General features: G+C 37.1%; 1 protein-coding gene across 1 annotated transcript in view; it reads right to left on the minus strand.

Moving 5' to 3' along the window:
- Nucleotides 1-376: 376 nt before the first annotated feature.
- The window catches only part of BMP5 (bone morphogenetic protein 5), a 115,811-nt gene continuing 88,858 nt past the window's right edge, over nucleotides 377-27,329 (minus strand). The window contains exons 4-7 of the mRNA XM_061195182.1: nucleotides 17,178-17,372; nucleotides 6,040-6,116; nucleotides 4,303-4,413; nucleotides 377-529 (exon numbers count right to left, since the gene is read on the minus strand). Coding sequence (XP_061051165.1) covers nucleotides 380-529; nucleotides 4,303-4,413; nucleotides 6,040-6,116; nucleotides 17,178-17,372 — 533 coding nt within the window. The 3' untranslated portion in view covers nucleotides 377-379. The remainder of the gene's footprint in view (nucleotides 530-4,302; nucleotides 4,414-6,039; nucleotides 6,117-17,177; nucleotides 17,373-27,329) is intronic.

The following is a 27,329-nucleotide window of genomic DNA, read 5'->3' on the forward strand; positions in this document are numbered from 1 at the left end:
TGCATTCAGTTTCCTTCAACGATACTTAACAGTCAAAGGAGTTCTGTCTAATTTCAGAAAATTATATAAAAAGTGTAATACATTAAAAAATGTTGAAATGGAATTGGACTCAGCATATCCTATTGAAAGTTAGACTGGGCGATCTATTGCATAATGCAGTGACCTATAAAATACATTTTATTGAAAAGGCATCCACAAAGGAGAATATATACCTTTAAATAAATAAAAGTGACTATATACATGATATTGTACATAGGTTAGAGAGATGAAATGAGCCAGACTAATTTTATGAAATTCCCCTTTTATCTGAAAGGATACTTTTTATTGTAGTCATAAACCTTAATACAGATCTTTTTCTTATTACCATTATTATCTAATATTAGTGGCAGCCACACGAACGCACTACCATATTTCTGTATTTTTTCAAAATGACATTGGAGCTGTCATCAAAGTACAACACAGAGATGGCGTTTAATTTGGTTGGCGCGCAGCAAGGCTTTGGTACGTGGTCAGGAAACATCAGATGAACCTGGGGGGGAAAAACATTTTGTTCTTTAAGAATTAAGATAGACATTTTGTTTGCAGCTTGAAAGTAATATTCTCATTTTGTCACTGACTATCAGCACCCCCTTAAGCTACCTCCCTTTCTTCTGTTTATGTTCCATGGCAGGGTGGGGTAGGGCTGGTAGTGAAGGGTGTATTCTTAAGTATTAACACCTAGACTCGATCCACCAGTTCTAATTACATGTTGGCACTTTAAAAAATATTCTACCAAGGAAGGAAAACTCCCTCTATGGAATATTCAGTGGAAATTTTCCTGGGGGAAAGAACATGGCAACTAGCACTGGGTTGCTTTTGGTTAAAACGACCACTTATATTTACTTCATGAGAAATACAGAAGTTCTAAATGCAAAATCAATGAAGCCATACCACTGCACTGTAGAAAGATGTGAATCTAAGAATTACTTTTGAAAGGATAACTAAACAATAAATCAATAACTTTTTTTGACAATAAAATTAAAAGCTGTGCCAACTCTTCATTTTCCATGGTAAAGGAAGCATACAAATCACAGCAAAATAAACTCCAGGTAAAATCCAATACTTGCTTTAAAGCAATGATTTCAACTATTCTCCCCATAATTTTTTATCAAATTGGCCAGAGTGTAACATCCTTTGACTTGCTTTCTCCCCTAGACAAGTGCCAAAAAGCAGGCTAAGCTAAAGCAGAAGCAAGGAGCCTAGATATTTTAAAAATTAAATATCCATCTTCCCCACCAAAGCCTGAAAAGGCAGCTATACATGGACAGTGAAATGCTTAAGTAAAGGGTTTGTTCTCACTTTGATCAGACTGGCAGGTTTGCCTCTGATGTTCAATAATCAAGGAAGGAGCCAGAACACTGTACCCCATTTCCCACCCACCTCTGCCGCCCCCAGCCCTTCCCCCAGAGGAGTTTATGGGAAGTCCCACTGCAGAGTCCTTAGGGATCTACAAAGAGAAAATACAGCTCTTAGAGTCTTGGCTGCACAACCTCCTGGCTGAAATGATATAGGAGCCCTGCTTATGGACAGACACAGCAGGAAAAATGAGGTGATCGGACACGGATGTGAAATTTCCTAAGACCTCACAAAACTGCAAGCTGGATGGTTTCTCCCAATTTCAGATGCAGCCTGCAACCCTCCTCGGCTTTATTGTCCTCAACTCTCACACCCGTGATGGATAACCCCCTGCTTCAAGGACCGCCTCACCAAGCCATCACTCTGAAAAAATGAGATTGTTCTTCAATCATTTCTCAAACATATTTGTCACAAACCTGCTCTCCTTTAACAACAAACACGTCTGTCTTCTTGTTTCATGTCCTTCACAGGACAAACGTAGAGAGTGTACAATGCCAGGGGGAATTAAAAAAAAAAAAGAAACCCACCAAACTTCCCACATCCCTTAAAGTTCTGGGATGACTTTATGCTCCACATCCCAGGACAGTGATACAGACAAGGGTCCTGTTCCAAGTCTGTGTCAGTGTTTTAAAAAATGTTTGTTTTTAGACGCTGCCTTCTAGACTACAGTCCTAAGAGCTGACAGTATGTAATTATATATTTTTTAAAAAAGAAAAAGAGAGATGGGGGGTATTTGACAAAGAGTTTTTTCGATACTTAAGCATTGTATAGCCTGAGGGAACTTGGATGCATATCTAAGGAAACACAGAAAGCTCTCTAAGTCATTGACAGTACAAAGAGCTTAACTGCTGGGAAATTAAGTGGCATTTCTCTATAGGCTAATAGTGGCTGTTCTGCTGCGACTGGACAGAAAGACAGTGACCAGGGCTCTTCCTTTCAGGTGTGAGACAGCAGCGTTCCTCTCTCTGCGATTGGTTTTCAGATGACTCACATTTCAGAATGTGAATTCTCATACAGAAGAATAGAAGGCTGGACTCCACAGACATTCTTTTCCTGGAGGAAGTTTGAATACAATATACCCTTCCTTGTATCACATACCTGCTCCCCATCCCCCAGTAATGATATCCTATATCAAGAAGTGCTTATATTTATAGATAGCATAGATGAAGGAATATGAGAATTTAAAATACCCCCAGGAATTTACTCTATTTTGCATATGGCAACCTTATTGGTCAAGAATCAATAAAAAGAAGAATATTTCTATGGCATTGGCAACATCAAAGCAAGCATGAGCGAACCTGCTGGTTGGAATTTAGACTCTGGTTCTTCACTTTAGACAGTGAAATAAGAGCCATAGCAAACTAAGGTTTTCTTTAAATCAATATAAATTTTGTTATCAAGGAGGAAGTAAGAGTTTCTCCCTAGACATATGGGTTTTCTGGGTATGATATATCAAAGAAATCTAGGGTGGAAAAATCAGTGTTGGGGAAGGATAAACATGAGCAAATGTTTTCCATTCATTATTAAAAAGCAACCTGATAATTTTATGTGATTGTATTCTGAAATAAATGCATATCTTCAAACTTGGGGGAAAAAAGAATATGTATAAATGACTACCTTTAAAAATATATATTTGTTTTATTTCTCTATTTCCTCTCTAATCCAAAGTCATTTCTAAAGTTTTTGACAATATCTATACTTTACTTGCCATAGATATGTATCTTTGGTGTCTAGCTATCCTGTAGTACCTCTGAGGTCAGAAAGATGCCAGCAAAGCATCAAGTCAAATGATTTAATCTGTCAATGTATATGTACAGTTCTTTATTCATAAGGAAACTGGGATGTTATTTCCATCAGCTTTAAATTGTAAATTAATTGTGAAAAAAGGTAACCTTCTGAAGAGTTAACTCCTCACAAATTCTAATAGTTACTCTTTCTGTTGGTCATAAACAAGCCTCATCCACAAAGACAGATGTTCTTCTAATAGCTCCTGCTCTCCTACTGCCATCCACCAAGTAACTCCACTCCCATCATTGTCTTGATTCTAAAATAATGTGTTCCCTTCCTTCTGTCCTAATTACTTTTAGTTGAAATGTTCCTATGAACCCAAACTTTAATGTGGGATCACATCACATAGGCTATGCATCTTCTAGAAGCCTCTCCCTCTGAAGTCTTCCAGAGGCTGACCTCCCCTCACCCCACATATCAAGTCACACACCGTAAGACAGGCGCGTCAGACTCTCAAGGGTTTTCATGAGCTCATTAGATACAGTACGACCATTTAGAGATGGTGAAATAAACATTTCATTATCTTTTTCATAAAAATAAGTCTAGATTATTAGAGATTAAGTCACTGTTATATTCCTAAGTGTGGAAGGGAGAAAAGGAAGGATAATTTCCACCTTAAAAATTATAAAGAAAAAAGTATCAAAAAATAGAAACCAGTCTTCTACTTATACTCTATAATACATTGAAGAGCTTCCATAATACCAAAGTATGTTATAGAACATTCTTAAATAATGAGAGAAAAAACCCTCGGATGAAATTCAGTACGATTGTCATTCAATGCTTTTGCAATGACTGCTAATGAATTGTTAGGTTAGAAACAGTGCCTGTGTGGTTAGTCATATTGTCTGGTGAAGAAATCAGTGCACAATGACCACTTTATGTGATAACTCCAATTTTCCTCACTGAATCCTTCCCCATTCTGGAATCAGAATTATTCTTTAGGCCAGCCTGAATTTCCTGACTATATCCACAATTGTTACTTTGGCACAATCGTTACTTTAGGAGTTTGAGAAGAGAAGAAAATGCATTTCTAACTATAAATGGATGTTTTCCTTTCAAATAACTTTATAGGAAGTTTGCATCATAATCCACTTTCCATCCTGCAAAAAGAAAGCATACCAGAGTCTGAACTATGGCATGGTTGGTGGCATTCATATGGGCATTGAGTGGAAAAGAACATTCTCCATCACAATAAAATGCAGCATATCCTTCTGGTGCTATAATCCAGTCCTAAAATGCACAAGAAGAGAAGAAGAAATAATATCACCAAAATAAAAACACAGAAAAACAATTCTTAAAGAATGCTCAAATATAATTAATATAATATAATACAATCTGGATCGGTTTCTCTTCTTGGTCCAACAATTACTCTAATAGGACAGCCTCCTCCAAGCCCTTAATTTATGGTTAAGTTAAAGTTTACAACAAAAGTATAAATATTTTCACAAGAAATTGTCCTCTGTAATTTCTCCCAAGAGGTCACTATGTAAGATATTCATAGCCTGTATTAACCCATGTATTCATGAATAAAGCCTTAATCATGAAATAGCATTCTAAATATTGTTTAAACAGGAAATGATGAACTCTGGAAAGTTCAAGTGAACCAGAAAGGAAAAGAAGAATAAACTTAATTGAGATAATTCTCATTACTTCTTACTAACTCATTCCTGCTTTAGAAGCTTGACAAGCTCCTAAAGCTGTAAGATTTGTTCCTTGTCCTATTTTTCTTTCCATTCATGTGTTAACTTTATAGTCTCTTTAAAAGAAATGAATTGGAGAAAATTCCTGAGCACTGTACGTGAAAAATTTTAGGAAGCTAAAATGTTGGCACTTATAATGGTGGCCCTGATTTTTTTTCCAGAGATGTAAAACTTGTCACAGATGTAAAATTATTGAACAATTCATGTAGAAGGTTTATCATAAATTTGAAAATGCTTACTTGTTCATATTATTTCTCAATATAATAGCTCATATTCTGAGGATCCAATGTAATGGAATAATGTAATCTAAGCAATCCAATTTAAACTATTTCAACAGAGAGCCATTAAAAATTATTTTGGGGGGGCTTCCCTGGTGGTGCAGTGGTTGAGAGTCTGCCTGCCAATGCAGGGGACACGGGTTCGAACCCTGGTCTGGGAAGATCCCACATGCCGCGGAGCAACTGGGCCCGTGAGCCACAACTACTGAGCCTGCGCGTCTGGAGCCTGTGCTCCGCAACAAGAGAGGCTGCGATAGTGAGAGGCCCGCGCACCGCGATGAAGAGTGGCCCCCGCTCGCCGCAACTAGAGAAAGCCCTCGCACAGAAACGAAGACCCAACACAGCCAAAAATAAATTAATTAATTAATTAATTTAAAAAAAAAATATTTTGGTTAAATCCTCCTTCTCACCCTGTTTGTGAAGCAGATGTAAAAGAAAGCAATAAGATTTTTAAGTACAAGAAAAAATTTTTTTTCTGCAGATCTACCTTATGACAGAGACATAGTCAAGGATTCTATTTCTTATACCAATAGTTTTGGACCATAGGAGGCAAATGGAAATTGCTTGAGTTAATCTGAAAAATGGGCATTAAAATGAAAATTTGGGGATATTTAAAGAACAGGGTTTTTTTTTCACTCTCTAAGGGTGCATTTCTTCTTCAGCGTAATTTTTTTTTTTTTTTTACCATAAACTCTGTTATATTTCAATGGTGAAAGGATAATGGAGAAATAAAAATGATGTGGATAATCAATATACTGAATAGTCACGTCAAAAATAATTGGTTACCGTATAGGAAAAATTACTGACAAAGATTCCTAGTAATTCAGGATTGATAATAAAGCAGACAAGAAGCAACCAAGTTGGTTGACCATTCTTACCTGCCATCCCAGATCCCGGAAACTCACGTAGAGTTCATGCTTCTTACAGGCTTGTTTTTGTTCACTTGTGTTATAGTCTGAAGATAAAAATCAGATTTTCAGCAAACGGCAGTCAGGTATACTAATATTTCTTTTGTGAGTTCACTGATAAAATCAAAAGGAGGCTGTATTTGAAGTTGTGAAACATGAATTTGAATCTCAAAGTGAAAGCCACTTACTAGCCATGTGAACTTCAAGCAAGTCACTAGCCTTGAATGTTTTCTTCTGTAAAATGAAGACAACACCATGTACCTTGAGAAGTTCTAATGAGGATCAGGTTCTATCCTTTGTGTTGTGATGGTGAACAGCCTGATACCTGGCACTCAATGAATGCTCTTTCATTAATTCACTCAAACTACAGTGGTGCTTACTATATTCATGTATATTAAATATTTAAAAAACACTTTTTTTATGCTTCCATGAGACAGACACTGGGAGAGGACCAACTGGGATGCTACAGAGTTGATTTTATCTTAATAAATATCTCAAACTCAGGATACCCAAAGTGGAGCTTCTGATTGCCTCCCCCCTCACCCCCAAACTAGTTCCACCTATAGAGGACTGATAGCAACTTCCCAGGCAAAACAAACACAAAAACAGGAGTCAAAACGTATTCGTTTTATCTCTCACCTCCACATCCAATGTGTCAGGAAATCCTTACACATTTCACCTTCAAATACATCCAAAATTCACCCACCCTCACCACCTCCATGATGGGTTCTGGTCCAAACCAGCACCATCTCTCTCCTGAATTACTGCCACATCCTCACTGCTATTCCTCCTGCTCTGCCTTGCCCCAACCCACCCCCATATCAAAGCAGCCAAGAGTCAGCTCAATTATGTCACACTCCAGCAAAAAGTCCCACCGTGGTTCCCATATCAGGCCATGTCGTCTCCTTGCTGTTTTGCACACAGGTCCGCTTTCTCTCACCTTAGGGTCTTCACTCTCACTCCACCCCCCTTCCCTGCAATGCTCTTCCCCTGGATATCTACTTATCTAAGTCTCAGAGCTTCTTCAGTCCTTCGCTTAAGCATCATCTTGTCAAAAAGGCCTTCACTGACTACCCTATTTCAGATCCCAACTCCCACTCTGATATTTCTCTCCCCCCTTGCTCTGATTTTTTTTATCCATTTTGCTGATCATCTCTTAATATGCTACGCCATTTACTTGTTTATCATGTACTTTGGTTCTTGCCTGTTTCCTCCCTCTAGAATGTCAGCTCCCCAAGGGTAAAAATCTTGTTTGGTCCCATTTGGTGCGCTGATATACCCCAAATCTCAGGAACAGGGCCTGGCACACAGTAGGTACTCAATAAATATTTGAGGAATCGAAGAATGAATTCCTCAGAATATTCCAGAAATGACTTGTAGCAAAGAAAATACATGATTTCCAGGACTTATTTTGGAATATAATCTGAAAAACCCATAACCTTTGATAACTGATTAAAGGAATTAAGAATAGAGAATCCCCAATTGCATCTGGAATAAAGTAAAACACTGCAGAAACACAGAACATCACAGAAAATCTCTCTATATTATTGTCCCTGGGGTTTATTCATACTTTATATAAATAATAGTCAAAAAGCTAACCCATTTTAATTATTTCTAACACAAAAAAATGAAAGAGGAAAAAATTTAGGGTGATGGGAGAGGCAAAATAATTTATTTTCAAAGAAGACAGCTAATGTTTTCATCTAGGAATAAATGCTACTTTCACTCTGACAGTTGTCTCTGGTAAATCAATGTAGCAGTTCACTATGAAGAGCAGCCTGTCTTAAGGCTGTCACTTTCCAGTTTAATTATCCTCAACCTCTAAGAAAATGTAGGCACATCAAAGATCCAAGGGGCCTGTCTTAACGGGCCCTGTCGTCTGCCTTTCACAGTGACTTCAACTAATTATTTATTTAATGTGAGTCTAGAAAACAAGATGATGATTAAATTTGAACACAGAGACTCTTTTACTTCTAGATCAGAGTTATTCCTGTGTGCAATTACCTTCATTAAAACAAATTAAATATATAGATAATGACAGAAAATGGAGAAAAGGAAATTTATTTGAAACTTAGCATTCTTCTTCTTTGGGTAAACTTTTCTCTTAATTGAAATAGCAAAAGGAGTTAAGTTTGTCCAGGCAATAAGCAAGGGTACTGTAATAATAAGTATAATACCATGAAATGGATAAGTTTGAACCCTGCATCATTTTTAGAATAAAGGAATAACTAATTCTGGTATTAGTTTGACTGCATAAAGTTCTTGATATTTAGAATTTTTAAAAAATAAAGTCAGCTATGCATTAGACCAGGGACCAGCAAACGTTTTCTCGAAAAGGACAGATAGTATATATTTCAGGCTACAAGGTCCCCCCTCTCAGTGACTCAACTCTGCCCCAGTAGCATAAAAGCTGCCGTAGATAGTATGTGAATGGATGGATATGGCTATATTCCAATAAAATTTTGCTTATGGATCCTAAAATTTCAATTTCATATAATTTCTGAGTGAAACAAAGTATTATTCTATTTTGAGTCTTTTTCACACATCTAAAAATGTAAAAACCATTGTTAGCAATTGGGCGGTACAAAAACAGGCGATGGCTGGATTTGACTCTTAGGCCTTACTTTGCTGAACCCTGCATCAGACAATCATGGGAATATTTATTCATTTATCCTTGTCTTAATGAAAGGCATGGAATGTGAATAAAGACCTTATAGCCAATAACACATTCAAGTATATCTGAAAAGCCATAAACTATGTCTAAGGTTATTTGAATTCCATGTTTATAAAAAAAGAAAGAAAGTCAAACTCAAAAGTCAAAATAGATCTGTTCCATCTATGCAGCTTTTCATGCAGGCTCAGTGATGTATATAATGTAACATCACATAAAGGTAACGAGCAATAAATTTATAACAGAATCTCGTTCCAAGAGTCTGATTTCATAGAGCATTAGGACCATATGCTTAGTATGTCAGAAATAAAAATGAATGGATACTGAGTAAATGTTGTACCCAAACCAGCAAAGTCTGCAGTTAGGTTTACTAAATGGTTGGCAGAATAACCTGTGGGAGGAAAGGCAAAGAAATTAGATTTATATCTTTAAAAAATAGTGATTGGCAGCCCTTCAAATATGAAAATGAGATGGACATGACGCTGCTGTTGACAAACCTGTGTAGAAATGAAGAGTCACACCAGAAACTACTAAACGTTCTGGAGCCACAGCCAACACTAGAAAAGCATGTTAGCATTCCTCAACCACAAGGCAGGTATCGCAGACACGTATTTCCCTGTTTTGCCTCTTAATGGTAATAATATTGGGAAACCAGTTCCAAAATATTGAAAATATTGTTAAATACTTTATACCAATTTGTTTATGATCAATTTCTGGAAACAATGCAAATTTATTTATATTTTTACAAGCTATATTTTTTTCTTCCAGTTTTATTGAGATGTAATTGACATACAGCACCGTACAACTTTAAGGTGTACAGCATAATGATCTGACTCACATACATCATGAAATGATGATCACAGTAAGTTTAGTGAGCATCCATCATCTCACATAGATACAAAATCAAAGAAATAGAAAATTGTTTTCCTTGTGATGAGAACTCTTAGGATTTACTCACCTAACAACTTTCTTATATAACGTACAGCAGTGTTAATCATATTCATCATGCTGTACATTACATCTCTAGGACTTATTTATCTTATAAATGGGAGCTTGTACTTTTTGATTGCCTTCATCCAGTTCCCCCTCATCCCCCAATAATGCAAATTTAATCTTTGTCTTAGTTTGATTTTTCTTAATTTTTGATTATTTTGTCATAGAAAACAATTAAATACATGATTTTAAAAAATCCTGAGATCTACATACGGGTAGGGCTTCAATGGTCTGTCCTGTAGTCCTTGAAGAAACAACCAAATAAAGAAACACACGCTAAACTAGCTATGAAGGGCACAAAGGAAATAACTCCAAAAAACTCCATATACCAGTATGGGTTTCTTTTTTCTTTAAAATCTAGCATTAGTGTCTTTAAGGAATAAAATGTAGGTGAATCTGTAAAAGAGAAGACAAAAATCCAAAATAGAATTTAACATTTAAATACATCAACAGCTTAAGCCAAATATGATGAGATACTGTGTTTCAAAGCAAAGGAGGAGATGCCAACATTCTCTTACTTAATTCCTAGAGGGAGATAACAGACGGATGTCAGCACCCATAGCTTCAGGATGTTCATTAATTCATAGAAAATGAAAATGACAAATGAATGAAGGTATCAGAGGTAAAATAGCAGGAATGGTGCTACCGTAGACTGTTCAATAATGTAAATTTTGATATGGCCTTGGGGATAGAGAAATTCATGATAAATCCCAAACAAATAGCAATCCCCCCCAAAGATGAGGGATTTCAAATGCCACTCCTACCCTCGCTTAATCCCCATCTCCCACATCCAGTGAATTACTCACCCAAATTTATGTATGACCCAGTAGGAATTACTGTTATTTATTTATGTAGGGATAATTGTGTTTGTCTATGTATGAATGTGTGACACAGAACAGACACCACAACATAATAACTGTCTGGTGTGTTTACTTAACTCTGCTTAGCAAAGCCTCTCTGTGGATGATGCAACAAACATTCTCACCTTAGAGCTCATTGACATAGAAACCCATCCACAAACGTGAGTCTCCAAATGCCTACCAGACATCTATGCATGAAAGTTTCCCAGAGGCCTCCGACTCACTATTTTTGCTTCTGACCTCATACTCCTTCCATTCCTTCTACTTGGTTAACAGGATCACCAGTCATCTAGTGGCCCAAGACAGAAAATTGAGTATGTTTCTCGATTTTCTTTCTTTTTCCCTCCTACCCTGCGTTAAATCCATCCCCAACCCCCTTTAACCAACCCACCTCTAGCCTAGTTAACCTACCAGAAGCCCTTTGCACTCTTGGTCACCTCACACTCCCCCAACATCCTCTTTGAGAATTTGGTCTTAGGATAACCCTTCACCCCTGTCTCCCCCTTCCTCTCTCACCTTAAGTCTTTTGCCTAGTTTATGGAATTCCTTTTACTCCTTTGTCTATACTAAAGTGCTAATGTTCCCACTGGGGGCTCCATTCTTGACGTTTCTCTCTTACCCTGGTTTCCATGGCAGCATCAAGTCCTGTGCTTCATCTAACCATTGGGGCTCATAGCTGCGTCTTTTTCCTACACCTTCCACTTACTCTTGACACGCCCATTTCCAGAGTGCTGCTGGCTCCATTCCACATATTTTGGTTTCTACTTCTTCTCTCTCCAATCTATAATCTTCACTGCTTGGGGTATGGGACTAGATTTTAATCATATTTTGATGTTCAGTTTTACCCCTTGGCATCCCATCCATCATTTTGATGCCAAATTGAACTTTTTAAAATGTGTATCTGATTGTGACACTCCTTTTTTTCCAACTGCCTGCACAGAAGCATCATAGTTCCTGACCATCACACACTTACGCTTTACGACTTGGTCCCTGCATGACTTTCTAGCTGACATCACACTGCTCTCGCACAAGAATACCTGCACACCCGGCAATTGGACACTGGTACGTGGTTCTATAACTGTGCACATAAGTCTGAAATAACTTCACCCACCCCTCCATTTCTGCAAAATGTCTATTCTTTCTCATATGAGTCGCACTCTATCCTTACTTCTCCCACACTACCTTGTACCTACTCTAGTAGAATTATCTCCCGATTAGTACTAGCGGGCATGTCTTTCCCATTGTCTATGGGAGTGCTTTTTAAGAAGCAAAATTCTTATGCTACCCATCTTTCATGAGCATATAGTTAATACTGTGCTTGTCACATTGTGGGTGCTTATTTAACACTGAATAAATATTTTACAATGAACCACGCCCAGATAAATTATCTCTCTAGAATTCTCTCTAGACAGAAATTTGACAATAAGTGACCAGGGGTATGGGTACTGATTAGAGAAAGAGGATTTCTAGTCTTCTCTGATGTAAAAGTCTGAACTCTTTAGGTACCAGTTCTGAAAAACCAAACCTTAATTTGACAAATAATAATGATAATGCCTAAACCTGAATGAGCACGTACCGCTGTTCTCCGTTCTTTACACATATTAAATAACTCATTTAATCCTCACAATTCATGTAATTTTACCTTATGAGGCAGGTATTATTAGCATTCCCACTTCACAGATGAAGAAACAGACGCAGAGAGACGTGACATGTCTCCAAGGTTACACAACTAGGAAGTAGTGGACAGGGTTAAATGACAGAATGATAGATAGATAAATGTACAGATGGATAGATAGATGAAAAAAATCTATCAAACTAGATCTAGGAACCAAAACAATTGTCGTCTGATAAGGGATTTTCAAAATTTTGCATATTCAGGGCACAGATACCAGCTTTTAGTGTTAATTACTGGAAAAACCATGTAGATTAAAACGATTCTCACACGTGCAGCTTTGCAGGATTTTCACTGCAGCATTGATTTTGAAAGCTCCAATTTAAAAACAACCAAAATTTCTTTTTAAGAGAGACGTGATTAAATAAACTCTGATACAAGCGTTATTGAATATATTGTAGCAGTTAAAAAAAAATGAAGTCACCATTTTGAAAGATGGCTGAAATATGTTGTTTAAAAGCACATAAGACCAACTATATGACGGCAAGAGTGAACCCTAAGGTAAACTATAGACGTTGGGTGATTGCGATGTGTCAGTGTAGGTTCATCTTTGGAAAGAAACGCACCATCCTGGCGAGTGATGTTGATAATGGGGGAGGTATGCATGTGTGGGGGCAGGGAGTACATGGGAAATCTCTGTACCTTCCTCTCAATCTTCTTGTGACCCTAAGACTGCTCTTAAAAAGTATGTAAAAATAAGAACCCTCCTGCTGTTGGTGGGAATGTAAATTGGTGCAGCCACTATGGAGAACAGTATGGAGGTTCCTTAAAAATCTAAAAATAGAACTACCATATGATCCAGCAATCCCACTCCTCAGCATATATCTGGAGAAAACTATAATTTGAAAAGATACATGCACCCCTATGTTCATAGCAGCACAGTTTACAATACCCAAGACATGGAAGCAACCTAAATGTCCATCGACAGATGAATGGATAAAAAAGATGTGGTAAATATATACAATGGAATATTACTCAGCCATAAAAAAAGGAAATAATGCCATTTGCAGCAATATGGATGGACCTTCAGATTATCATACTAAATGAAGTAAGTCAGATAAAGACAAATATTATGTGATATCACTTATACGTGGAATCTAATAAAAATGATACAAACGAACTTATGTACAAAACAAAAATAGGCTCACAGACGTAGAAAACAAACTTACAGTTACCAAAGAGGATGGGGGGAAGAGAGAGAAATTAGGAGTTTGAGATTAAAATATACACACTACTATATATAAAATAGATAAACAATAAGGACATACTGTATAGCACAGGGAACTATATTCAATATCTTGTAATAACCTATAGTGGAAAAGAATCTGAAAAAGAATATATATATGTGTGTATATATATATATACACACACATATAACACATAACAAAATATATTCTCCAAAAGCAATGTATATACGGAGGAAAAGATTTGGAAGTACATGTATCATGTTGATAATCAGTGTATCAGTATAACCTATCTCAAAAGAATTAGGTGATCAGAGGAGAAATTTAGCTTTATTGAAGATTTGATTATTTTTAAATAATGAAAATGTACATTAATTATATAATATAAAGCAGTCTAAACAAATAATCCCAATTAATTGTTCCTTCTGGTTTTAATATTTTTGTCCAAGAGGCATGATTTTACACTGTATCCATTAGGCAAGAGATAGCGCCTGTCAAAGAGTTGGGAGTTGCATAGTGTCCCCATTTTATTTATTTATTTATTTATCTATGTATTTGTGTATTTATTGGCCGCACCATGCACGCAGCAAGAGGGATCCTAGTTCTCCAACCAGGGATCAAACCCATGCCCCTGCAGTGGAAGCGTGGAGTCTTAACCACTGAAGCGCCAGGGAAGCCCCATAGTGTCCCCATTTTAATGCCTCTTTGAAAGACCTATCTTAAGAAATCACCATGGTTCCAGGCAGGGCACCAATGATTGGATTCACCTTCAAATACCCCTAGTACCAAGCTTGCAATAAGCACCTTTTCAAGTAGTTCTGCAGTGAACCAGGACTTGCCATGTGCCCTGTAAACTCTTAATGTTCTATTTTTTTCAGCACTGATATAGTGCTTAAAACAGCATCTTGCTTTTGGTAGGTTCTTTGAAATCTTATCAACTTGCTGCCTTTCCATCTTAAAGGGTGGCTCCCTTAACATTTAGCTATTGCCTACATTTTCTTTCCCCCAAACCCAAGTTCAAATGAAAATCAACTGTGCTGGCTCATCGTGAAACAAGCAACATCTTTCACAAAGTGTCTGCTCAACCTTCTTGCCAAAAACCTGAAGAGGAACAAAGAGGGAGGGTTTCTGCAGAAAATCTGGGAACAGTGGTTCTGTGCATAGACACCTGAAAAAGGAACTTAGTTTTTCCCATACAGGCAACACGTTAAGGTCTTCAACGTGTGTTTGTGAAGTTGCTATTTTGTGTTAGACACTGTTCTAGGCTTTCCACAAAGAAGAAAGAAGAAAGAAATGAGGTAAAGGCAGCAAGAATGACCTGGGTTCTCCTGCACTGTTGGAGACTTTTAACATTTGAGGATATGCTTTGCAAAAAAAAAAAAAAAAAAAAATGCAACCAAGCAAACTTCTAATACCACTCTCTCTCTTCTTCTTCCTGGCCCCATTCTTAGTTATGGAGTCTTCACACAGTATTTTATTGTAAAAGCCTAGTAGTATTACAGCATTTACTATTTATATTTGGATAATTTTAAAATTTCACTGGCATTTCAAGTCTCCTAAGTATCAAATTTTATGTTTATATTAACCCCCTGTCTTTCGGACCAAATCCTATGAGACTTTTTCCCGTCTGCTTGATTACGAACTATTGAAAGGTTAAGTCTCATACACACAAACCAGCTACTTTCTTTCTTCTTATTATCAAAATACGAACATGTTCCAAAACAATCTACTGCATATTTCACAGAAATGGGTGCCAATGACACACTTTTTAAAAAGAAAATATTGGTCTATATTAGAATAATTTTGTACTCTAAATGGTGTTAAGAAACTGGTGAAAAGTTACGTGATTTCTGTGCCATGTGTTTTATTCATCTCTAGTTATAGAAGCACATTTGTTACTTGTGGTCAGGAAGGGAAGATAAATAGAGTTCACCAATAGGGAGAAGGATTCGGATGATTTCAGTTGCTGGAACGCCTCTGCCAGAGTCATTATGAGCTCTAATAATACGTAGGCAACTTATCCTTTTTCCTTTGTAATTTCCTTAAAAATTATTTACTAGTCTATTCAAGATTTAACAAATCTTTTTCTTAATGCAGTCTGCTACATTAAATTAAAAACATTTCAACCCATTTCAGAACCATTCTACATGGAAAGAAAAATATACAACTTTGACAGGCTAGTATTTACAAGGAAGAAAAGGTCTTAGAAAGTTATTTTTCTCCATCTTTCATATTAAGCCATTACAATTTTTGCCAAACTAAATATCTTGTGAAGATTTTTATAAAATAGCCTTGTAATAAGGCACTAATATCACGTTTTACTTTCAAGTGAAAAAGACAGTTAAACTTACTTGATGGAAAATTATTTTAAAACATGGCTTTCTGTGTAGCATGTAATTCAGTATAATGCAATTTCATATAGAACTCTTCCCTCTGCTTCTGTTGCTAGATGCACAAAACAGACTTCTTTCTAACACGATTCTCCTGTACCCGCACTCTAGGAGGGTTCCAATGAGTTCCACTTAGTATTTTTGTTGAGCGTCTCAGGTTCAAAAAAAATTCTATATATTTTTGTTTCATTTATAATCATTTATAATCTTATCTATCACTCATACGTATTGGAATAATAAAAAATTACAATATGACTTGTCAGTTTCTAGCAATTGGGAAAAAAATGAAGATTTTTTCAGGAATAATGGCAAACACTGTCTAAATGTGTCTTTTTGGAAGAGCGAAACATTCTAATTTGCTGAAATACCCTATGCAGAGGTCATATCTGTTTTGTTCACCTGCTCATTCACTGTGCCTCACAAGTACACTGCATATGGTGGCCATCAACATAGAAGAATACACATTTTACAAATGAACAAACATGCCATACTAAGTTGGAATGTTCTAGGACAAGGTTTCCCCTTCAAATGGGTTTATTTTTCATAGATAAGACAATTCCTAGGACTAAAATAGCCATCGTTTTCATACTAAGAACAGCTTATGAAAATTTGTTGTAGCCAGGACTAAACAAGGTACTTAATGGTATAAATTATATTATTAAATTATTTCAGATTTTCTCAGATGAGTTCAGATCAACTGTACTTTTATCTCCCTTTCTATCAATCAGTAGATTAAATTGCAAGCACAGTGGGATCAATTGTGCATTTGTAACATTTTGTTCAATTTCACATATGCAGGTATGTGTACACACACACTCAAAGCAAATTATCTAGATAACAGCCCTCCAAATAATTAATGGAAATATAAATATTATTTCAGTTACCATACAATCTTCCCTGCTTCTCTTGTCATAGAAAATTTAAACTTCATGATTCACATGTACTGTTTTAAGTACCAAAGTAATCTTTTTATTTTGAATATACCTGGTTACCCATCCATATTTGAAAGGCCCTGGAAAGGTCAGCTCACAAGTTGTGGAGTTCAGTTTTGGTTAGCCTTTGTCGATGTAGGCATTCCATAATTTTATTACTGCCAGCTTGATTTTAATTTGAACTGCATCTTTCAACATATGAAGGCAAGTCCTACTTATAGTATTTTAAAATGAATTACTGAGTGATTTGCTGATGAAACATTTGGGGGATGCGAGAAACATCGTTGGATGATTTAATAGACCAAATGAAGGTAGATCCAGAGGGTAAATTTATTGTGGCTACTTGATTTGCAACATATGACCCCATCACTTTCTGTGCAGAACTGCTGCTCTGGTTTTTGCTTACCTCCAACACTGGACATTCTGGAGGAATCCTGATGAGAGCTGGATTTATTGCGGTTTTGATTTTTCCGTTTGTTGGCTGCTCTCACAGATCGGAGAAGTACCTCGCTAGCCTTGAAAAAGGCCACCATGAATGGTTGTTTTGACTGAGGCCCGTGTCTTCCCACAAGACCAGCCGACTTTACATTGATGCTGTGTCCTAGAACAGAGGGAAGGAGCACTGGGTTTATGAAGAAGAGATGAAGTTTACCTGATGGGAATGAACTCAGAGGGTACTTGGGAAAAGGGAGATGTTTTAAAACACTATCAGAATGTTTTCTTTGCAGGCCAAAGATTCTTATAAACATGGAAAGTTTACTATTACAGACAATTATCCATGCTTGGTTTTCCATTTTGTATCCCTCTTTGGCCACAGAACACCCTCAGGCGTTCACTGATGGTCCCTTCTCAGACCTGGAAGTTGGCAATGTTCTAAATGGAAAGGCTTGACCCCCATTAGCCTGGAAATGTCCACGTTAAACAGCAATTTCAAAAATATTAGCTACAGGCGCTTCTGCATTAGGTGCCCTATTATTTTCCTCCATGTGATAAAATCTGAATGACTGGCTGGGTGTTTCTATTTTCACCAGCTTCTTTGGAGACTTTCCAGTGTTAATTAGTGTTGATAGCCTCCCCCCTCACCTCTGGCCTGTGCCCAGCCATCTTTACAAAGCTGTGATCTACTTAAAGCTCTTCCAAGATCCTTCTAGAACCCCTGCTGGGATGGAGATTTGCCGTAAGCTCCAGGTCTTTCTCCATGTAAAGGATTTTGAAGCAAACATGAAAATTACGGAATCCCTCCCCTTCTGAACTTGGACATGCCCAAATTATGTTTACTGAAAGGATTTCAGAAGATGCAAACCAAGCCTGGATATGCTCAGAAAGGAGAAAAATTCCAGGTGAGCTTGGAGACTCACCTTGGTCTCTAAACTAGCCTGTGTTCCAGACCCTTTTGAGCCCTTGGAGTGGTTGTTTATTGGAAAAGGAGTGCACCCAGGGCCTGGGTAGGAATGGGTGAGAAGTGTCCTAGAGACTAGAAGTAGATGTTGATAAAGTATTTCTCCTTCTGGGATAGCAATAATAATTCTTATCATTATAAATGATAAGTATTATCATTATAAAAAAAGTGTTTGGAGCACTTGCTGTGTACTCTAGGCATTTTTCTAAGTGTTTTCCATGCATTATTTAATGTGGTTCCACAAATACCTTAGGAGTTAGGTATTACTGTTTCCCCCTTTTTACAATTCACTCTTGCTATGATCTCATTTAAAATAATTACCACAGAAAATTATATATATATATATATATATGTGTGTGTGTGTGTGTGTGTGTGTGTGTGTGTATAAAGAAAACCATTAGTTGATATTGAATTCAATGAAAATCACCCAGAGAGGATGAACTATTTAAACTTAAGCTGTACCTTTAGATGAGAATTACTCAAAAGTCGTGCAAAAAAAAACCAAACAAAAAATTCTACTCCAGATACAGAAGTTACCAATCTTTTCATAGTAATATATCATGTGGTTTCAAATACGTGCATGATTGGCCCTGCCTTGCACTCGGAAAGATGTGCCGGTTTTCTTAAAATATTTATTCAGTCACGACTGTGGGGTAGCCTCAGTCCATTCTAAGACCTGACCCACCTTGGAAGAAAAGGGAACAGGTCCCTAAAATCAATGGCATTTTAGCAAATAAACTCTTGCTCTTAACACGGTTTATTTTGGCAGCATAAACACTTTTGTGTATGCTTGTATTGTGCAGGGACCCTCTACCATTAGAAAATGAGACTGTGTTATGTGAGGCTGTGCAGCTGTTGCGAGGAACACAGAGGTCCTTTAAATGTGGAGATATTGGTTTAAAAAAATGCATGTGTGTCAATGCATGCAGCATCCATCAGTGTCCTCAACAATTGCTCATTGGGAAAACTTGTTGCTTTCTTACAAATATGAAAACGGCCACCGGCTTCCCAAATGCCACTTCACTCTGTCCTAGCAGAGAAAGAACTTCCAAATAATCAGAGCAGTAAACCTTAAACAAATAAGCGTATGGGTTTCTCTTTTAAATGCAAACTTACAGTGGCTCCATGCCAGAGTCTATATTTCTTAGAAAAACTATATCACTGGCATAAATGAAAGAGGCAGTTTGATTTGTGGTCGGAGTAGTTTCCATTCTACTTCCACTGTAACAAATGTATTAATTCAGCTCAGACTTCCTCCTTCTGGCAGCCCTTTTGCTGTAAAAAGAGAAATTAGAAGTTCCAGCCAAATACCATACCTTGAACTGACCCACCTCAATACATAAACACTTTTACAACATGTTTATTCAGGTGTAGCACTTGAAATTGGTTTAAGATGTTTCCAGTGACAGAGAGTGCAGCAAAAGAAAAAAAAAAAAACAGAACTGAGAAACTTGACTGTGATGGAAGAGAATAACTGGTGATCTGTTCTTTAAATTTTGGATGTTTTTTTCAGTCTTGGAGCACAACATAAAAAGTATTTGTTGAGCTTTGAGTTTGATGTTTTAATGAAGTGATAATTTAACAGGAACAAAATTTTTACTTGTATACATGGATGACTGCAGAAATCATTTTTAATATATGATCTTTCTAATACTGAAATAGGTTGCCACATGATGGCCACGAATGGAATACAGTAAAATCAGTTTTCCATTCATTACAACACACACTGACCCTTTTCCAGTTAAATAAGCATTGAACCCAGAGTTCCAAGTTTCCTTGGGTTTGCAAGAGGATTCCTTTTGTTATTATTCGAAAGACTTTCAATATTTTGATTTTTGTCTGTGGAGAAAGAAGACTGCTCTCAAGATTTATGTTTTGAAAACTGTAAAGATGTGTGTGTGTGACAAATATGGGTTTCTTGGGCTTTACAAAGGTGGATATTGTGTGTGAAGCAAAGTCCCCTTCAAACCAATGTGAACTCCCTTTAAAATAACTTTTGATATTATTAAGTTTCCTCTTGGTTTCCTTTCCACTTCAGCAATGATGTGACTATTAAGATTCCATAAGTTCATACTTACTCAGTGCCTCTTGATCTTGAGCTACACCATGGAAGCATTAACTATATGACCTTGTCCTTCAGACACATTATACCTCCCTTGATTATGTTGACTGAACCTTTTGAATAGGGCTGAACAGTTATTTTTCTTAGAAGTGCTAATAGAAACCCAGACTATACTGCAGGTATTAAAAATAGTGACTATTTTATAAAATCTATTTAACAATGTTGAATTTTATTATTAAAGGTACAGGATGTTTTAGATACTGCAAATATATCAGTAAAGAAACCTACCTAAAACATTTTGATTTAGGAAAACTATATGTAAGTGTGTATTACCGTGGTTTTATTTTTCAAAGCTAATCTTCAATTTTGACTTATTAAAAAATGTAAGTAGGAAACATATATACATTAAGGATTGAATATACAGTGGATAGCAGATGCAAACTATTATATATAGGATAGATAAACAACAAGGTCCTACTGCATAGCACAGGGAACTATATTCTGTATCCTGTGATAAACCATAATGGAAAAGGATGAAAAAGAATAAATATACATATGTATAACTGAAAAAATAAAAAAAGAATATACAGTGGAAATAAACATAACTTGGGTTAATAAAAAGATCATTAAAATAAAAGGGTGATAAGGGACACCAGCTTGAATCCAAGCTTAATCATTTTAGGATTCAGACAAGTTTAGGCATAGCTAGAACATGGGTTAGCTTAATTCACCAGGCCTATATTTGGAAGAGAATAGAAAAACCTGAAGGGAGAGAACTCATCGAAAGGAACAGGTAAACCCCTAGAGTACAGATTCAGAACAATGTCCCAGTGAGTATAAGGAAGCAGGGATTTTGAGTCTGTAACTCAGTGTTCCTTCTGGCCTTGGTCCAATGTTTGCATGATTAACTTCTTAAGAACTAAGGGGATTCAAGAAAATCTAACAGACCTATTTTTACCCAAAGTCCCTGTAAAATCCTGGGAGGGCAAGGGAACCCTACTTTGGAGTTTGGTTAATGGTGTGATGCAAGTGGTGGCCAAAGATTCTTCCTACATCAGAAGAGTGGCTTCCAAGTAGCTCCACAATGGTACAAGATGGCAGCACCAGAATGTAGGTAGGTCCAAGATGAGTTCCTGTACCAGCATCAGCTTCAGAGAGTGGTAGCAGTTCAAAGACGAGCAAAGCAGCAATTTCATGGCATTGGGAATTTTAAGGTGGATCAAAAACTGTCCCAAAGTGAGAGGCAGGGCAAGTGATGGGATGAAATGGTCCTAGAACAAGAGGACACTTCCCTTTTGTCACATCTGATATTGTACACTAGGAAGAAGGAAGGGCAGTGATCTGCTAAATGGGTGGGGTGAGAGCAAGAGAGGGAGAAGAACTTGATTGTTGGGAGTCGTTCAAGTTTAAATACACGTGGGATCTCCCACACAAATGGGAGAGGAGATAGAAAAGGTTCTTTGAAGGATATACCAGCATTCCAGTGATTCCACTGATGGCAGCTGGACCCAAAGAAACATGGTGCCCAATTATCCCAGGTTTCTGTATCACAGAATTCTTGGATCATAAAATAAAAGGGTGATGAGAAAAAATATAGAGGTCCAGAGTTCGATATGGGCAGAGGTATCATCTCTTGAATTTATGAAAAGAATGCCCATTAAATCTTCCCATGTGAATGTTTTTTAGAACTATTCCTATCCTGGCCATCTTGTTTTCATCTCGAAATTACTCAACAGGTACTGAGGGAAGAGAAGCAATTTGAGAAGCAAATATATGGGCATTTCTCAGTTTTATTAACTACAGAATGAATAAAGGTGGGGTTAGGATGGTATCGTCTAAAGAAATAATTATTCTTTTCACACAGGAATCAAGAAGATAGTATGTGAGGCTGGCGCTTTGACTTACACATTTTGCCATAACTGAAGATGGATTCAAGACATCCAGATCTTCTCCTCTGACCCTTATGACTTTATATAAGCCTGGGGGTCAGGGTATTGTATTCACATCTGCCTAAGGACACAGCTAACTATTTTCAAATTTAGAATCATCGAGACAGTAGGCTGGCAAACCAAAGAGCCATCCCCAATTCACTAGTTTTGTATTTCAGACCATTCTTTTTGGAAAATGTGACTTTCAAAATGTTTATTTCTTTAAAGACAGGGTTATTAAAGGAGCCTCTGACAAAACAGCTCTTTAGAGACATGTTGATGTTATAAGGACAAGTGGTTCCAAATATGAGCATTTAGTTTCCCTCCAGAATACACAATTTGAAAAACATTCACTTGAGGATTTATCAGAGTCTAAACGTTGATATCACTATAAGATGTTAGCATAACTTCCACTGTTTTTTTTCCTATGAACCCACAGTATTGAACACTTAACCCAAAACACCTGTGATGAAACTTGTGCACAAATTACCTGTTCTTCATTTCGAAAGATGCTTACAGCATCCTTTGTGGACTAGTTCACAGAAAACAAATCACTGCACTGTTTCTCATTCACATATTCTCTTGCTCTTTGCTTAGTTTCAATCTGTGATTAAATCTGATTCTGGTACTCTTAAATTATAGTTTCCGTGGCTCTAAATTATACTGGAATCGTACCCTTTTTAGAAACAGATGATTTAAAATGTGCAGAATTCTCTACCCGGCATATAGACTAAATCATTTTTATATCAGATTTTAAGGAATGTGGGGGAGATAGAACTTTGTCTACTTAAATTCCATATACATTTTAACTCAGTGAAATCTTAAATTAAGCAAATTGTAATCTAGTTATGAATTTCAACTATGTCATACTTTGATGAAAATTTTGCATAGTTTCTAGTTTTATAGTAAAAGCACAGACCTACTGCCAGATATTTGAAGTATCATAAATAGAATTTTACATTCGTGCTCAGAATTTTCCTGATTTTAAGATAGTTTACATTGCCTTACAATCTCAAACAAAAACAATGAAAAGCTGGGATTTTAAACTATTTCAGTGATACTGAAAACTCCCAGTAATGTGGTACTGGTTAAAAAATATATTGGTATTGAACTTCAGAGTACAAGGTAGTTAGATTTTTTTTAGTGATTCTTCATGGTGATTCTGGGCTTCTGTTTCATAAGCCAGGCTCATCATGCAATTTCTTTGCTAGATCTTTTCATTTTCTTCTTTATCCCAACATTTAAAAGAGTAAATTAAAAAATAACCACTTTGTTCTATATAATTATATGTTGACAATTATACAGTCATTATTAAAAAGTAACAGGACTTCCCTGGTGGTCCAGTGGTAAAGAATCTGCTTTACAGTGCAGGGGACGTGGGTTCAATCCCTGGTCAGGGAACTAAGATCTCACATGCCAAGGGACAACTATGTCCACACACCACAACTACTGAGTTCATGCGCCTCAACTAGAGAGCCTGCATGCCACGAACTACAGAGCCCACACACTGTGGAACCTGCACGCCACAACTAGAGAGAGAAAAACCCACACTCCACAACTGGAGAGAAGCCCATGTGCCGCAACAAAAGATCCCGCATGCCTCAATGAAGATCCCGTGTGCTGCAACTAAGACCCGACGCGGCCAAAAATAAAATAAAATAAATAATAAATAAATACAAAAATAAAAAGTATCAAAAACGAAAGAAGGGTCAAGTGTAATAACATGTGTGAATAAGGATAAGATTCTGTAGCTGATGATAAAGAAGAAAAGAAACATTGGGAGTATGACATCCACAGAGGGCAACAAGGGACCATGACCTGGTGTGCTAACATGAATGGTGGGTTGAGTATTATCTGCAGACAAGAAATGTGGTTCCAGTTCCTGGTAAATTCCTGGTAACACTGCAATAGAAGAAATTCATTTTCCTCTAGGATTGGGGTATGGGAAGGATAACGTTTAAAGGAGGAAGAGATTTTTTAAAGAGTTTCCGTTCTTTCTAAAATGTTTATAGAAGGGATTCTCATGCCCTGCCGTCTGAGAAAGTCATAGGGATTAGTAAAGAAATTGGGATATTTGGTCAGAAACACGGGTATGATGGCTCAAGGCGTGATGGGGGGAAAATGCAAATAGTTGAGAACTGTAGCTCAAGAAATTTCTGAAAGGTGGGGCGGGGGGTTGCCTGGAGGAAGAAAGGCCGAGAAACATAAAGGAGCAGGGCCAGAGGTTTATGCCTTGTTGGGGAAGCTTTCCAGAATATTCAAATCTTTTATTGCACTGAGGGTGGGACTGAGATGATGGAAAAGGATTAGTCTCCTTCCATGGGACATGGTCTAAAATGTGGAGGCTTACTGTCTCAGGCGTGACAAGCCCCACAAATGCCTTTTACTGGGGCCCTCTTTTCAGCTAGTGGAAATACGAATCTCAAACTAGGAATTGTAGTTCACCTTCACATAAGCACTTACTTTTTAATAGCTCCTCTCTTTATATATAGAGCCTTTCCCCTGAGGCCCTATGAGTTTTACAGACATCATCTGTCACATGCTCCCAAAAGATTGGTTAGCTGTTGGTCTTACAGGTCTCATTTATTTTAAGAAAGCAGAAGCATTCTTTTCACAAAACCATGGGAAGAGTGAATTATTTTTAGTCTCTTTTCCAGTTATTATGTGACTTCTTAAAATAAAAAATGTGTACACACACATATACTTCTTTCCTTTAAAATCACAGGGGAGTTAAATAAAACTATAATGAAAGCAGGGTTTCAGCAGAAATCAACCAAAACATCTTCAAAAACTATTTTTACGTGTTAAGATATCAATGAAGAAAAGCTTTTAGGCGTCAAGCTCATTTGAGTTTGTTTCATAGCAGTGAAATTAATTTCAGACTCTGCATTTTATCTATAGTGGATGAAAGTAGTCTTTGCAACGAACTTAATGCAGTTACTTGGGAAATTTATGAGTGTCTAAAGGAAACATTCTTTTTTACCAGCTTATATGATATATTATTCAAAAAGAACTTTTATCATACAGAAAAACATAGTTCATTAAATGTTTGACCTTCCCTTTCAATTTGATACATGAATCTGTGAAATGATCATAAGCTACTTCTAGAATCTTTAGAATAGTCAAGGACTACCAAAATGGAGGAGAAGTAAATCATTTTGACACTTATTGAAGAGAAAGAGTGAAAGGAGTTAAAAGGTGTTTTCCAAAATACATAGTGAAGGCCTGATACTGAATACCTAATGTATATACCATCATAAGTGTCTAATTTTTGCCAAAAAAAGAAAAAAAAGTGGAGTTAAGACATTTGGGACTTAGTTCTTTCCTTCACATATGAAGATTGGATCACAAAATATTCTTCTGAGCGAAGAGAAGCAGAATCTTTCTTCACTTTTTCTCATGTCTCTGGCCACAGCAGAATGTGAGCTGGCCTGCCCCACATAAGGGACCAGGTGAGACCTCATGCCACCATGATTTCATGGTGGACCCCAGAGCAAAAGCATCCTTCTGACCTGTCCACATGCAAAATAACAGTTGGGTTCCCAGGGTGTTTACCTTTTGGTCAGCGTGGGTCAGAAGCAAATCTGATCTCACAGCCTAAGTAGAACTATCATGTTTCTATCAGTTTATCACCTCACAGAGAAATCGTCTGAATACCTCCACTCATAAATAGAGCTGGTACCCAAAAGTCATAACAAGCAAGCCTTTCAAAAGCATCAGGGAAATTGGGATTTGAGAAGATGAGCCAGTTCAGTCCTTCTGAAGTTAAGAAAGAAACAACAGCTGCCATTTTGAAGCTTGGTAATTTATCAGTTGTTTTACATACATCATCTTATGTACTCCTCCCCAAAAAACAATGGTTACATTTTTAAAATGAATAAAATAAAGCTCAGAGAAGGGTCATGTTTTTAACTCAGCCCTGTCCACCCTAAGTACTACCCTATTCCTTTAAGTACACAGAGTTCCCCTTTGTTAGAGATTGTTTAGGGCTGGTGCTTTCCTGTTGGGTCTCTGCTCCCCACCTTGAAAAGATTGGAGGAATCCATCCATCTCCTGGGTCTGGCAGTGATACACACATTGTGTTTGTCAAGGACACTGTGGTAGCTGCTGGTTTTGTGATGTTTAAGGTCAGACTTTCCTTAGTAAGTGGGAAGACCATTCAACACTCCTTCCAGCCATGACAACACAGGTGGTCCCCCCTACTTTCCATTTCCCTCAAATTGAAACTTGACAAGTTTGACTGCAGAGAAGTTGGAATCCATGTTCAAGGAGCTGAGATATATAATTTCCCTATCAAAGCATTTTCTGTCTAATTTCAAGTTTTGATCCCCACTTGTAATACATACTATTGGCTTTGGCGGGTAGATGCTTTGGTTTGTTTTGGTTTTCCTTTGTCCCTGTGAGTCTACACCAGCTGAGTCAAAGTTTAACCTCAGCAACAGTGACTGCTGATGCCTTAAAAGACTAAAGGCTCTCTCTTCTTCCCATTGTGCTCTGTACTCGTGATGCAAAACCAGCACTGCCCTTGTTCTGCAATATGTCTTTAAGAAATATGTTCAGCGATGTTAAACTTATAGGGGAAAGAACAATGGAAGAGACGGAGTTAACCCCATACGATGAGAATATGGAGAATCTCATATTCTGCATGGCCCCAAATCAATACTACCATGCACATATTTACCCCTCAGATCATTAGTCAAAGCAGAGTTAGAGCCTAGAATAGAGAATATAACAAACAACAAAAACTGGAATATGTTTCTGACCTTGGGATTTGTTTGGCAAGATGGGTGCTCCACAGTTACTGTTTTGAATTAGGGAAAATCCAAAACAGAAATACAGATGTCGCCAAACACTTCCATATCCCTTTTCATTAAGGGAAATCTAAAAAATGGTAAAATACCTCTTTCACCAGATAATGAAGCAGGACTAACTCCTGTTTTATCCGCTTACTTTAAATCATTGATTTCAAAATTCTTTTTCACGTATGTTTTTAGGTTGTGATGCTAAATTTGGATAAGCAAATGATGTTTACCAAGTGGCTCTCATTCAAATATAAACATACTATAAATTAAAACAAGGAAGTTGCCTTTAGAACCTGGTTTTAAAACATTGTATATATAATGGACATAGTAAAACAGCAAATCCAAGTTTTCCAATTTATTACTGAAT

The sequence above is a fragment of the Eubalaena glacialis genome, chromosome 7, assembly GCF_028564815.1.
Source record: "Eubalaena glacialis isolate mEubGla1 chromosome 7, mEubGla1.1.hap2.+ XY, whole genome shotgun sequence".
Classification (NCBI taxonomy): Eukaryota; Metazoa; Chordata; class Mammalia; order Artiodactyla; family Balaenidae; genus Eubalaena; species Eubalaena glacialis.